This window comes from Oculina patagonica, chromosome 4 (genome assembly GCF_052425735.1).
Source record: "Oculina patagonica isolate OP01 chromosome 4, crgOcupat, whole genome shotgun sequence".
Classification (NCBI taxonomy): domain Eukaryota; kingdom Metazoa; phylum Cnidaria; class Anthozoa; order Scleractinia; family Oculinidae; genus Oculina; species Oculina patagonica.
Window position 1 is genome coordinate 48546863 of NC_135761.1, and position 11134 is coordinate 48557996.

General features: G+C 38.8%; 1 protein-coding gene across 1 annotated transcript in view; it reads right to left on the bottom strand.

Annotated features, from left to right (window-relative positions):
• Positions 1–244: 244 nt before the first annotated feature.
• Positions 245–11134, bottom strand: part of LOC144652515 (EF-hand calcium-binding domain-containing protein 6-like) — a 16958-nt gene continuing 6068 nt past the window's right edge. The window contains exons 6-19 of the mRNA XM_078512539.1: positions 10344–10447; positions 9313–9765; positions 8195–8308; positions 7166–7273; positions 6787–6963; positions 5812–6028; positions 5407–5477; positions 4864–4988; positions 4099–4298; positions 3427–3512; positions 2975–3077; positions 2403–2471; positions 1203–1993; positions 245–358 (exon numbers count right to left, since the gene is read on the bottom strand). Coding sequence (XP_078368665.1) covers positions 1784–1993; positions 2403–2471; positions 2975–3077; positions 3427–3512; positions 4099–4298; positions 4864–4988; positions 5407–5477; positions 5812–6028; positions 6787–6963; positions 7166–7273; positions 8195–8308; positions 9313–9765; positions 10344–10447 — 2037 coding nt within the window. The 3' untranslated portion in view covers positions 245–358; positions 1203–1783. The remainder of the gene's footprint in view (positions 359–1202; positions 1994–2402; positions 2472–2974; positions 3078–3426; positions 3513–4098; positions 4299–4863; positions 4989–5406; positions 5478–5811; positions 6029–6786; positions 6964–7165; positions 7274–8194; positions 8309–9312; positions 9766–10343; positions 10448–11134) is intronic.

Sequence of the window (11134 nt, forward strand, 5' to 3'; positions counted from 1 at the left end):
ATGTTGTAGCCCATCAGTTTTGGCAGGAGTGTACTGGTGTCGTTCAGTCATGATAGCTGAGCAGCTGCAAAGAATATCCAGAAAAGACGTGATGCTTCAACAAGATTCAAATCCACGTTCTACAATGCTACACGATACTGGTACGACGATGGCAGAAGTTCTATTCTGTACTTCCTACGAGTACGCACTTTGCGCTCTTATTGAGAGTTAAATAATCGGCAAAGAAAAAAAATAAACACAGCAATAAGCAAACGCCACAACTAAAATGTGAATTTAATATAAAACTTAACAACGATTTTAATTTAAAAAAATTAATAAAATGTACATGACACACTTGGTTTACACGTGACTCGTTCTGCTTTAAGGTGGCTTAGTACAGTTTTGAGAGGGAAAATCAGTCCATCTTTTATCTCTCTTTTACAAACGCCAGAAATGTTTTATCCTTTTCGTATTACTGTTTGTTACATCCTATAACCATCATATGCGACATTTGGGAAATAAAAATGCTAATAAACAGCTAAAATGAACGGTCGAGTGGTTCAGAGGGGACTGGCACTAGTAGGTGAAATGGCATTTTTCTCGAAATCTACCCGTATGACCCTACCTCAAAATTTCAGAAATTAGGAATTGGCTTTGATAAAACATTCATGCAAAATAATATAAAAATCTGTCAGACAGTTTTTTCGCAAAATAAGAAAATGTGATATTTTGCCGATTTTAAAAATAGCTCAAAATCTGTCTTACAGATTTTTTCAAAATTTTGGCTGTGGACGTGGTTCACCCCTTACATTTAATTGTGAAAGTTTCATAATAGGTTGTACGGTAGGTTTTCGAGAAAATTTGGATCAAAATCTGGCTTTTACGACCTCCAAAGCGAATCAAATTGCGCGTGCGAGCGCACGCTAATATGACGCCATGCGTCACGAGCGATAATGAAAGACAGAATTAGAACTTCTCTGTCGGTTGTTTATCCACCTTTTTTGTCGTATTGTTTTGCGCCCCAGGTTTCAAGACCTATCTAAAAGTATTTTGAAGTTTTCTTTTGTAGACAAATTTGGTAAAGCGTGGTAAAACAGATGGTAACTGTTTTTCATTTCTGTTTAGAGTTGCTAGCGCCATTTTAGCCCGCGCGAGCAATAATGACGTCAAGCAGAAAATCGTAGCGCGCGCTTGTGAGCCGCGTAAAAACTGTATTCGGCCACCTTAAAATGGTTTTCTATAATGGTAATACAAAATGAACATGATGAATGGAACTTTAACAGAAAGATGCGAAATCATTCCCACGAATCTTTCTTTTACCACAAGGAACTAGAAAAGGGACCTTTTACGTTCTCACTTTGAATGGCTACGGTATCCTATTGTCTTGAAATATTTTGTAGTTATTTTATTTTTAGTTTCTAGCGTACGGTACCGGTATGCGTTATTACTCCTTCTAGGTCTGCTCAAATACTTAATTTTCTTCATTTTCCAAATAAAATCGCTAAAACGAGACTAAAATTGCCTTCTCGTGGTTTTACTCCGCATGGCTCTTTTCTTTGACAGCTGCAAAACAACTTCCAACGCTGAAAAACTTCAGAAAACACTAAAGTTTTTTATGCGATGCAATTCTCGGCGAGATCCGATTCGTTTCGTGCCAGAATTGTCGCACGAAAGGCAGTTTGTTTGCTGCTTCACGTGGCAGACGATTCACATGTTTACAAGTTTGTAACGACTTCCATTATATTAAAACTGTACAAATAATTATTTACTGATATACACACTTCGACACACTAGCAGCATAACGTTATTTCATCTTGTCCAAGAACTTTGTGTATCTGATTTTATCGCCACCCTTCTCATCAAACTCTGTTAAAATGTGGTAGATGTCCTCTTCGTCCAACACGACGTTACAAAGCTCTAAAACGTGGCGGAATTCTTGCAAAGTGAGAAACTCCTTGTTATCTTTGTCGAGTTTCTTGAAAGCTCGCATGAGATTTATCCATTTTCCTGACAACTGAAAGATAGAAAGTGAAACAGAAGTCAAAACACTGTCGTTTAGCATGCGCTGGATTTAATATCGGGCAATGTTTGAATGACAAGAAACATGACATTACTTGGCGTTGGTAAAATACGGTTAGTCCAAGCGCAACTTTCCGCATAAAGGTTTCTTAGCAACAACAACAACAAAAGCACATGCACACAGCCTGAACGTGATAGTTGCTCCGCCCAGTTTTGAGTTCTTTCGGTTTGAAAGGAGAAATATTTCGACTTCAATTCAGCAGTTCCTTAGCAGAAGCCATGGACGAATCATCACTGAGTTCACTTGTGTGTTTGCATGGAGTAGAATTGTAACTTCCCTCCCCATCACTCCTAAGTCCACCTCTAAGCTTTGCCTCAATAAACGAGTAACTGTGAGTTATTACCTTTTCCCTGAGTTTAGCTGTGATAGTCGACAATCCTTTATTTGGCTTTTGAACGACTTCATCCATTGGCTACCAAAAGAAAGAAAGCGAAGCATTGTTATTGTTAATAATACCTCGCATTATCACTTGAAAAACTTCTTTTCCTTCCGGTACACTCTGGGAACGAGGTTGCCGGTATATATTATATTTCGCATGTGTGTGTAAGTTTGTGCTCGAACAAAACTAGCATAGTAAATTTGCTAACTGACAACCTGGCATTTTTAACCTAATGGTTATTTCGGGTTTTCCGTACTCTTGAAGAAACTGATCGGGTAAATAAAAAGATGTTGCTTCTAAATAGCCTGCGTGCAGGCTCAACGCAGAACCTGGTTGAGCCATTAAAATTATGTACGAGAACAACTGAACTGGTCCTTTGCGAAGCTGAAGGCTCATTTTTAGGTAACGGTTCAGTATATTGTCGATGTGCTTCTTAATGGCCTCCGCCCAGGTGGTACCTAATATGCGAGACCGCTACAGGCAGGCAACACTTGATTTCGAGAGTTAAAGAATTAATCATTAATATGTCATCATACCAGTTCAGCCTGTGGATGCTTCATGACAGCTTGCATATTGTGTCCATGGCGATTTCCCCTTCGGTGTTTAGAGTACGGTTCCAAAAACTTTATATAGTTTACTCTGTGGAAGGAAAAAAAAAACACGTTTCAGTTTAAAGTCATCTGTTATCCAGGAAAAAATAAAATATAAATCACCCGAATACTCTTTTGCATCAGAAACCCGCATTTAGTACACTGGTAGCCTTGGAGGTTTTTTTTTACATTAAGAAACTACAGAAACCCTTTATGCATTTCTGGTAGAAGTAGGTAAATTCGAATATGAGAGTACTCCGTGTTTTTGCTGTTATTTTTAATCCAACCGGCACGAGTAAAGTGTCATGAAGCAATGAAATGTCCCTCGAAACAGATCGTAGTAACCACCCTCGTGAGATATACGGAAGATATTCAAGTTAAGTGATTGCGTTACTTACCTTCCTTCTTTTTTGGGATCAAATTTGTCACACAATACTTGACTCTCGTAGTCCGTTAGTTCAACGCACATATCTTGCAAAATATTCTGAAAAAAAGTGCACAGTTTCAGACAACGAACATTTTTTGTCAGATAAGTAAAAACTAAAAGCCGATTTACTAACAACGTGACCGAAAGTAAGCTCTCAAACGGACTTGATTTGGGATTGTAACGCATTCAGATTTATTTATTTATTAGAAAATCAGTGAAAGATAGCGTGACAAGTCAAAACAAGGCACACTTCCATCTTTCTTACGATGCGGAAACATGTTTTTCATGGGTTATAAGTTGCCTACCACCAATTTCAGGACATTTTAGACCAAAAATTCGCCAAAAATTCCCGTGAGGTAGCTCCTAATTTTAATAATTAAACAAGCTTTCCGAGTACAAGAAAAAGAACACAAGGCAACAGTCTAGCTACTTGTTCAAGGTCGCAATCATCATTAAATCACGCGTCCTTTGATTCCTAGCAAGTTTTTATTAAGCTTAGACTAGCATCCAGGCAACGCTTGTTCCTTAGCCGGACATGAAGAACAAGTGGCTTGGGGACTCATGATTTGATTGCCACAGCAGCTAAGAGCCACAAGCGGACGATAACACAAACAGCCTGGAAACTAGGCATCACCCAACTTACCATGAAATCTCTCCTCGAAATGGTACCAGTTCCCTGTCGGTCAATTGAGGTGAACTCGTTCCAGAGTGTTTCCCAGTGGCAGTCGATGTTGGATTTCAGCAAATGATGCAGTAAATGTTTGTCACTGTTCAGCTTGTTAGAGCGCATCATAAAATCATTGTCACCTCTTTTGGGCGGTGAAACTTTGGCATTCGGGAAAGCTGAGAGACGAAAATAAAAATGTCATAATTTAACGATGCTAACAATACTTAGAACACTTTACCTCAGACTGAAAAATAACTCTAATTTACTAAGAAAATTAGTGCTACATTGCTGAACAAATGTAAAGTCGATGAAGGTACATTCATAACAGTGGTCAGTTTGGAGAGCTGACGTTTCGAGCATTCGTCTTATGGGAATGAATAATGACATAATTTTCCGTCCTTCTGTTAAACTTAACAAAACTTCCATGGGTTAATTTGTATGTTAGAAACGTAGTTTGTATCTTTTAACATCAAAACTATCGTTGTATTGAACAAAATGGCAAAAAGCGCGGGAAAGTCTCCCAGAAACCCAGTCAAATGCAACAACTGGTTTTCCTTTTTATCTGATTGGCTGAAAAGACGACAGCTTGGTTGTAACTGGTCGGTGCATGTCACGTGGTTTTCTTTATTGTAAAGAAACAAACGAAACCGGGATGACGTTTTTTTTTTACAAATGTCAGCGCTCTAGGAACAGGCGAAGAATTTTTCAATTGTTGAAAAAAGAAAATTATATATAAGCTACCTGCAGAGTCAAGTGAGTAGCCAAACGTCCGTACAAACTGCCAATACTCAAGACGGCCTTTCTGATCTGTAATCAGTGTATCCCAGAGTCGCTTTACTTCGTTACGACTTACTGAAAGACCAAACCTGACAGAAAAAATAGTCACTAATGAGTTTTAACATTGTACAGCATGCATATGATAAACAGTATCAGATACAAGATCTACACAATAGCTTTCATTTGAATGGTCATACACTGGGGTTTCTTCCACAGACTTAAAAGACAGAACCACATTGTACAGCGTTATAAACAGTACCACATAAAAGTACTGCTCAATAGCTTTCATTTAATTATCCAAAAATGAATAAAAAACTAAATCAATGAAATCATCGGAACAATGTAGAATGCAGTCTCGTATGTTGTGTAAGGGCGCCCAAAATATAGCAGAAAAAATACCGCCAGTGTTTAAAAAAGGTTCCCGACCCCGTAAAAGTTCAAGAAACAAATGAAAATTAAAGGGAACACGAAAATAAAGGAACAATAATGTATTGAAAAACTGCTCACTTTTTCAGAAGTTTAATCATGTCGTTCGGCGCCATTTTCTTGCTGTTTAATTCATCAAGTTCGTAGAAAGTCTGTAATTAACAACAAAACAAGTGTTAAAGTGACATTTTCATCCGATCATGACATTCAAATGCAGTTGCACTTTATATAATTGATACTGAGGGGAAATAAAAATGCAAGAAGCGCACTCACTGTGTAAATTTAAAGCGTCCATGACGTAATTTTTCCCGCACTTGACGCGGGTTCAAGATTTACTTACGAGCACTGATTGGCTCACTGCGTTCTTAAAACGTTGTGATTGGCCACAACAGGAACCTTTTTCTAATGAAGTCATCAGGATACGTCATCGCTGTTGTTTAGCAACTAACTAAAAAACCGCTGGCCAGTTATTTTTGCTCATCTTACCTCTTCAAAGGCCTGGTAATTACTCTGTAGAACTTTCTTGATAAGCGCTTTCAATTCCTCGACGCTGCGCCCTTCTTGGCTGTTATACGAATCCATGGTTTTGATTGGACGAAGTTGTTTCCTTGGCGACATCGGTGGGCTGTCAATTTCCGGTAGAGGAGGGAGACTTTCCTTCCGGTCCATAACACTGGAGCGGTCAAACAAGCTTTTGGTTTCACTGTTAAAACAAAATCGTTTAGTGGAACAGTTATTTAAGCAACAGGCTCATTAGAAATAGAAAAATAAATTTATTTCAATATGAAAACAAGGGCGGAATTTGAAAAAAATGAAAGAAGCGTTTTGAACTGTATTCGTTGAAGGCCATGCTGAAATCTTTTAAAGTTGTCAGTTTTTAGGTTAGTTCAAGAGTATAAAAACTCGTCAAAGCCTTACATTTTTGGTAACAGTGGTGCTCAATTGTGTTTTACCAAAGCCATGGAAAGAACAAGTCTGGAAATCTGTCATTTGGCTATTTAAAGGGCCTTTAATTAAAATATTTCGAGCAGACGCAATTTATGTCTGTATTATTTTAATTTATTAAGAGCTACATAAAAATGACAAGAAAACGTCCTATTTTAAGTCCACGCCATGTCTCTTAAGTATATGAAAGGGGTACCTTTTTTCAGTTAAAGGTATACGAAAGGGGTACAATTTCTGTCAAAAATGGTATAAAAAAGGGTAAGGGGTTGGAACTTGGGGTGGAGCCTCCCCGTATAAAACTTTTTGAGTACCCCCCCCCCGGGTTTTGGCCTTAGTGGCCCATCACTCAGGTTGGAGCTTATCCCGGTTTCCCTAGCACCCGCCCTAGCATTAAGCAGCATTAAGCGACTGGGAGTATTTCTACGTGACAAAAACGTTTTGTGATGTGACGGAAAATGTTACGTGACATGATGGAAATGTTACGTGATGTGACGGGAATTAAACCAAACTACTTACAAAGTATCAAACTTGGACATAAACTCGACGTATTTCACCATGCCGTCACTGTCAATAGGAACTTTCTTTAAAAACACTTCAAACTCCTGGTCCGTCATGTTCAAATCAAATCTTCCTTCGATGGCCGCGCGGAACTGTTGCTGTGTCAGAAGACCGGAATCTTTGCGATCAATATTGCTGCAAAACAAAAATGGCAAGAATTGAATTTATTTTAAGACAGCAGACTGCGCATTCCTACAGTTCAGAAAATTACACGGGATGAAGTTAAAAAACGTAAGAGATGTTATTCATAACAAGCTTTTCGAGTTTTTTTTAGCCGAGAAATTGAGTTCACTCACTAAGAAGACAGTGTTCAAGAGAGGCTTCAAGTAATACTTACTGAAATGTACCCAGTAGTGCCAGGAAATCCTTTTGGAATGAGTCCATTATTCTGGCTTCAATCGCAGAAGTCGTTGAATAATTACTTCCAACTTCACTGTGATGGTATCTGATAAAAGAAACTTTCGATTAGTGCTGTAAAAAGGGCAGCTTTTTTTAAAATTCTCTCTCTCAAAAATATAAGAGATGCTTCTTTCAGTCGCGGCGAAAAGGTGGAAAAAGGTTGGTTCTCACAGCTCATATGATCGCCCGATCGTTTCTATCGCATCGATCGTTTGCAAATACTGAGACGATCGTTGGCGATCGAAGCGATTGGGGGTTCTCATATGATCGTCCCGATCGCCTGCTATGATCTAAAACGTACGAAAAACAATCATTTTAGCCCTGGGTCCAACACAATGGCAGCCTTCAATGAAAAAGCAAAACTCGTGGCCTCCTAACTTCTCAGTTATTACAGTTTTACGGTGAAGGGAAAAAGAAGCTTGGAGGATAGAACACGGGCGATCCAAGCGATCGTGATCGCCCCAATCGCCGCAGACGTTAGCGATCGTCTGTGAATATTTATGTTCTCATATAAGCGCCCCGATCGCAAGAGAACTTTTTGAAGTGACATACGTGTAGGCGATAGAAACGATCGAGGCGATTATATGAGAACCAGGCTTTAAAGATCACACTGAAGCTACTGGTTTGACAAACACTTTGACATCTTTAGTTGGTTTTCCAAACTTCTCAGCCAATCAAAGAGCAGACAGCGGCACGTGCACTTAAACGGCACGTGATTACTTTGATTTCTCCACCTCCCAGACTAACCTTGTTTCTGATTAGTTACACAAAGCAAAACCAACACGTAAGAGTTAATAAAAAAAATACTTTATCGTGTAGTAGTACCACATGAATAAATCAAAGTTAACGGAAAAAGACAGATGGAAAACATCATTTCGTCCATTCTGGAAGAAACACACGTGGCTTAAACTGGTAAAGAAATAAGAACATTTCGTTTCTAAAACTGATCAGTATAAAATTAAAATACCTGTGCAGTGGGTTAGCTAAAATCTTGTGTGGCATTCCCTGTTCACTGCGATCCTGGAAGCGGCGAAGGAACTCCTTGTAAGAAATCTTGTCATTGGATGCTTCAACGCCGCATCTGTGTAAGAATAATGAATGACGTGAGTAAAAACGCGTCCGATGAAGATATTACAACAAATATAAAGCACATCTAATAGTTTTCATAGCTCTCATCCAACTACCATTCGTCTCCCTCGCCCCGTTTCTTGTGATGGTGGGTCGGTCGGTCGGGAAAAAAAAAAAAAAAAAAATTTTTTTTGGTGGGGGTTAGAAAAAGGGGGGGGGGGAAACCAGTTCGAGAATCAACTAAAACGGGCGGATATTACCCTTTAAAATTTAGTACTCTATGTTTATTAAAGACAAAGACATCACATCATATCAATTGTTCTAATAAAACAAGTTCGTTCTTATTATTTTTTTGGTTTTTTTTTTTTTTAAAAAGGGGGGGGGGGGGGGGAAAAAAAAATGGGGGATAGACAATCAAAATCATAAAGAGAAACGGTCTTTTTATTTATTTTGTTGCCAGCTTGATTAAAAGGACAGTTCATAAACAAGGGCAGTAATTCCCTCTGTTTTGTGCTTCCTGTAATTATCTAGAAAGGAAATTAACGCGGAAGAGGGGGAAACATTTGAGAATGAAGGAAATTACGCGATGTTCACAAAGAAAAACCCTTGTTGAGACAAAAGGAACACGTTTATTATTTCAACATTATAGGTGTATAATCCAAGACGGAAACAATGTTCGCGATACTTTAGCCAATTAACGTATCTGGCGGCTCCGAGCGTTCTTCAAAGTTTCAGTGATACCTGTAGATTCCCACCTGATAAAATAACGATTTTTCCTAGAAGATTAGAAAGTCAGGACTGTGATCGAGAAATTGGGGGCCAAATAATGGACCTAAAACGTTATTTGAAATTCGCTTTAATTTCATGAAATGTTAAATTTCCTATCAATCGAGCACTGCAATCCCCCCCCCCCCCCACCGGATTTCTCGAATCAGTTTTCGTTTTCCTAGGAGATTGGATATATAATCCCACTGTATAAGTAGTAACTGTGAAGTCAAACATTATTTGCAAACAAACCTGGCCAGAAAGTCATCCAATTGCTTGACAGTGCTCAAACGCAATCCAAAATCCTCCATGACTCGCCTGAACTCATCTCGACTCACTTTCCCAATCCTATCTAAATCCAACTCCATAAAAGCGTGCTTCATGTCGGAAAACCCCTCACGGAATTTCCTCTTTAACCACTTCTCTACATCAATAGAGTGCTTCCGCTCCACTTCAAGTTTCCTCGGAGAGCTGGACTCCTCTCTGGAGCCGGTGTCTCTCATAGCAATCCCAAGCTTGCTCATTAATCTTTCTGCTCGGATCGTACCGTAGTTCTCGGTATCATATTTTTGCCAGAGTTTTTCAAACTCGTCATCTTCCATGTAGAAGCCCATTTTGTTGAGGACATTTCTCAGTTCGGGTTTTAGGATTCGTCCCGACCCACCTGGGTTTATTTGCGGGATGAGGTCTGCCACATCCAAAAACCTAACGGTAAAAAGAGTGACAAATACAATTTTAGCGCGATATTGTGAATTCCACAACTAAATTGAAGCCAAATCTTGTCACTGCCGCGTCCCATTCAATATTGGGAGAAGGTTGCTTCTATACTCAAGGCATGATTCTTGATTGAAAAAACGGCAAGTGTCTAAACGCTTTTCTCTAAGATTGGAGCTTCACAAAACCACCTTCACACAAACACACACACACAAAAAAAACAACGTAAGAAAAAGAACTTAAACAACTAAAACAAGAACAAGTCTTAAAAAAATTAAATTTGAGCCTAGAACTGAAAACAGCGAGGAAAAGACGGGAAAAAACTATGTAAATTAAAGTTTCCAAGTTACTTAGTTAGTTAGTTTTTTTGAAGAAAAACAGATATATTTTTCGATCGAATTTCAAATCCAAACAAAGTCTACTGAAGTACGCGTTGGTGACGCTTGGAATCCCTTACTCTTACTTGCACATGAAAATTTAGTTTCAAATTACCAGCTACCAGATATTCACTCTTCGTTGTTCAGCTAACGCTTTCACTGTTTCTTAGGATCGTATACAAACAATCATACCTTTGTTTAGCTTTTTCCTTGAGGTGTGCGTGAACTTGTGCGGCGGACATGTATTTCAAGTCTGGTTTCTCCAATTCCAGCCAGGCCGGGCCTTCGTCCGCTTTCTAAAAACAACAAGAAAAAGCAGAAAAACGCGTTTTTAGCCCCGTCTTTAGAAACCCATTAGCGTTTGTAATATCACTACCATTAACTGACATGTTGCATACACGAAAAGACTGTAAGTAGCTTTGCTTTAAAAAACATCGGAATCTTTACACAAACATCACTTTTTTAAATCCAAGCGCTAACTTTTGGAGATTTCATTTTCTCTAGTCCAGGCAACTACAAACTCGAGATTGTTAACCTGGGTGTCTACTTTGGCATTTTACGCCAACATCACACGTGTGACACTTTCTGATCAAAGTAAAGACATCTCGACGTCTGGATGTTTCCCAATTATTAATGTAAAACGTAAGTGATGAAATGTTTAAACAAAAGTGATTTGGTGTTATTAAACAATGTAAAATTCCACGGAACTTTAGAAGATTTCAATGTTGTGATCATTTACATGTAAACTGCTGAGAAGATTTACCGGCATTCTCGGCGAAAAACCCGAACATTTTGGCCAGGAGTGGGCAAATTTAAAAATGTGGGCTACATGTAGGTGTTTAAATGAAAAGGCTGCTGTTACAAACTCCAATTGAGCAAGAAATGTGCAGATGTTCTACCATGCATTTAATCGTTTATGGACCCTCTTTATGGGCACAACCTAACCTCGTTCTTTCACTTTATGGTAACATTTCGAATGGATT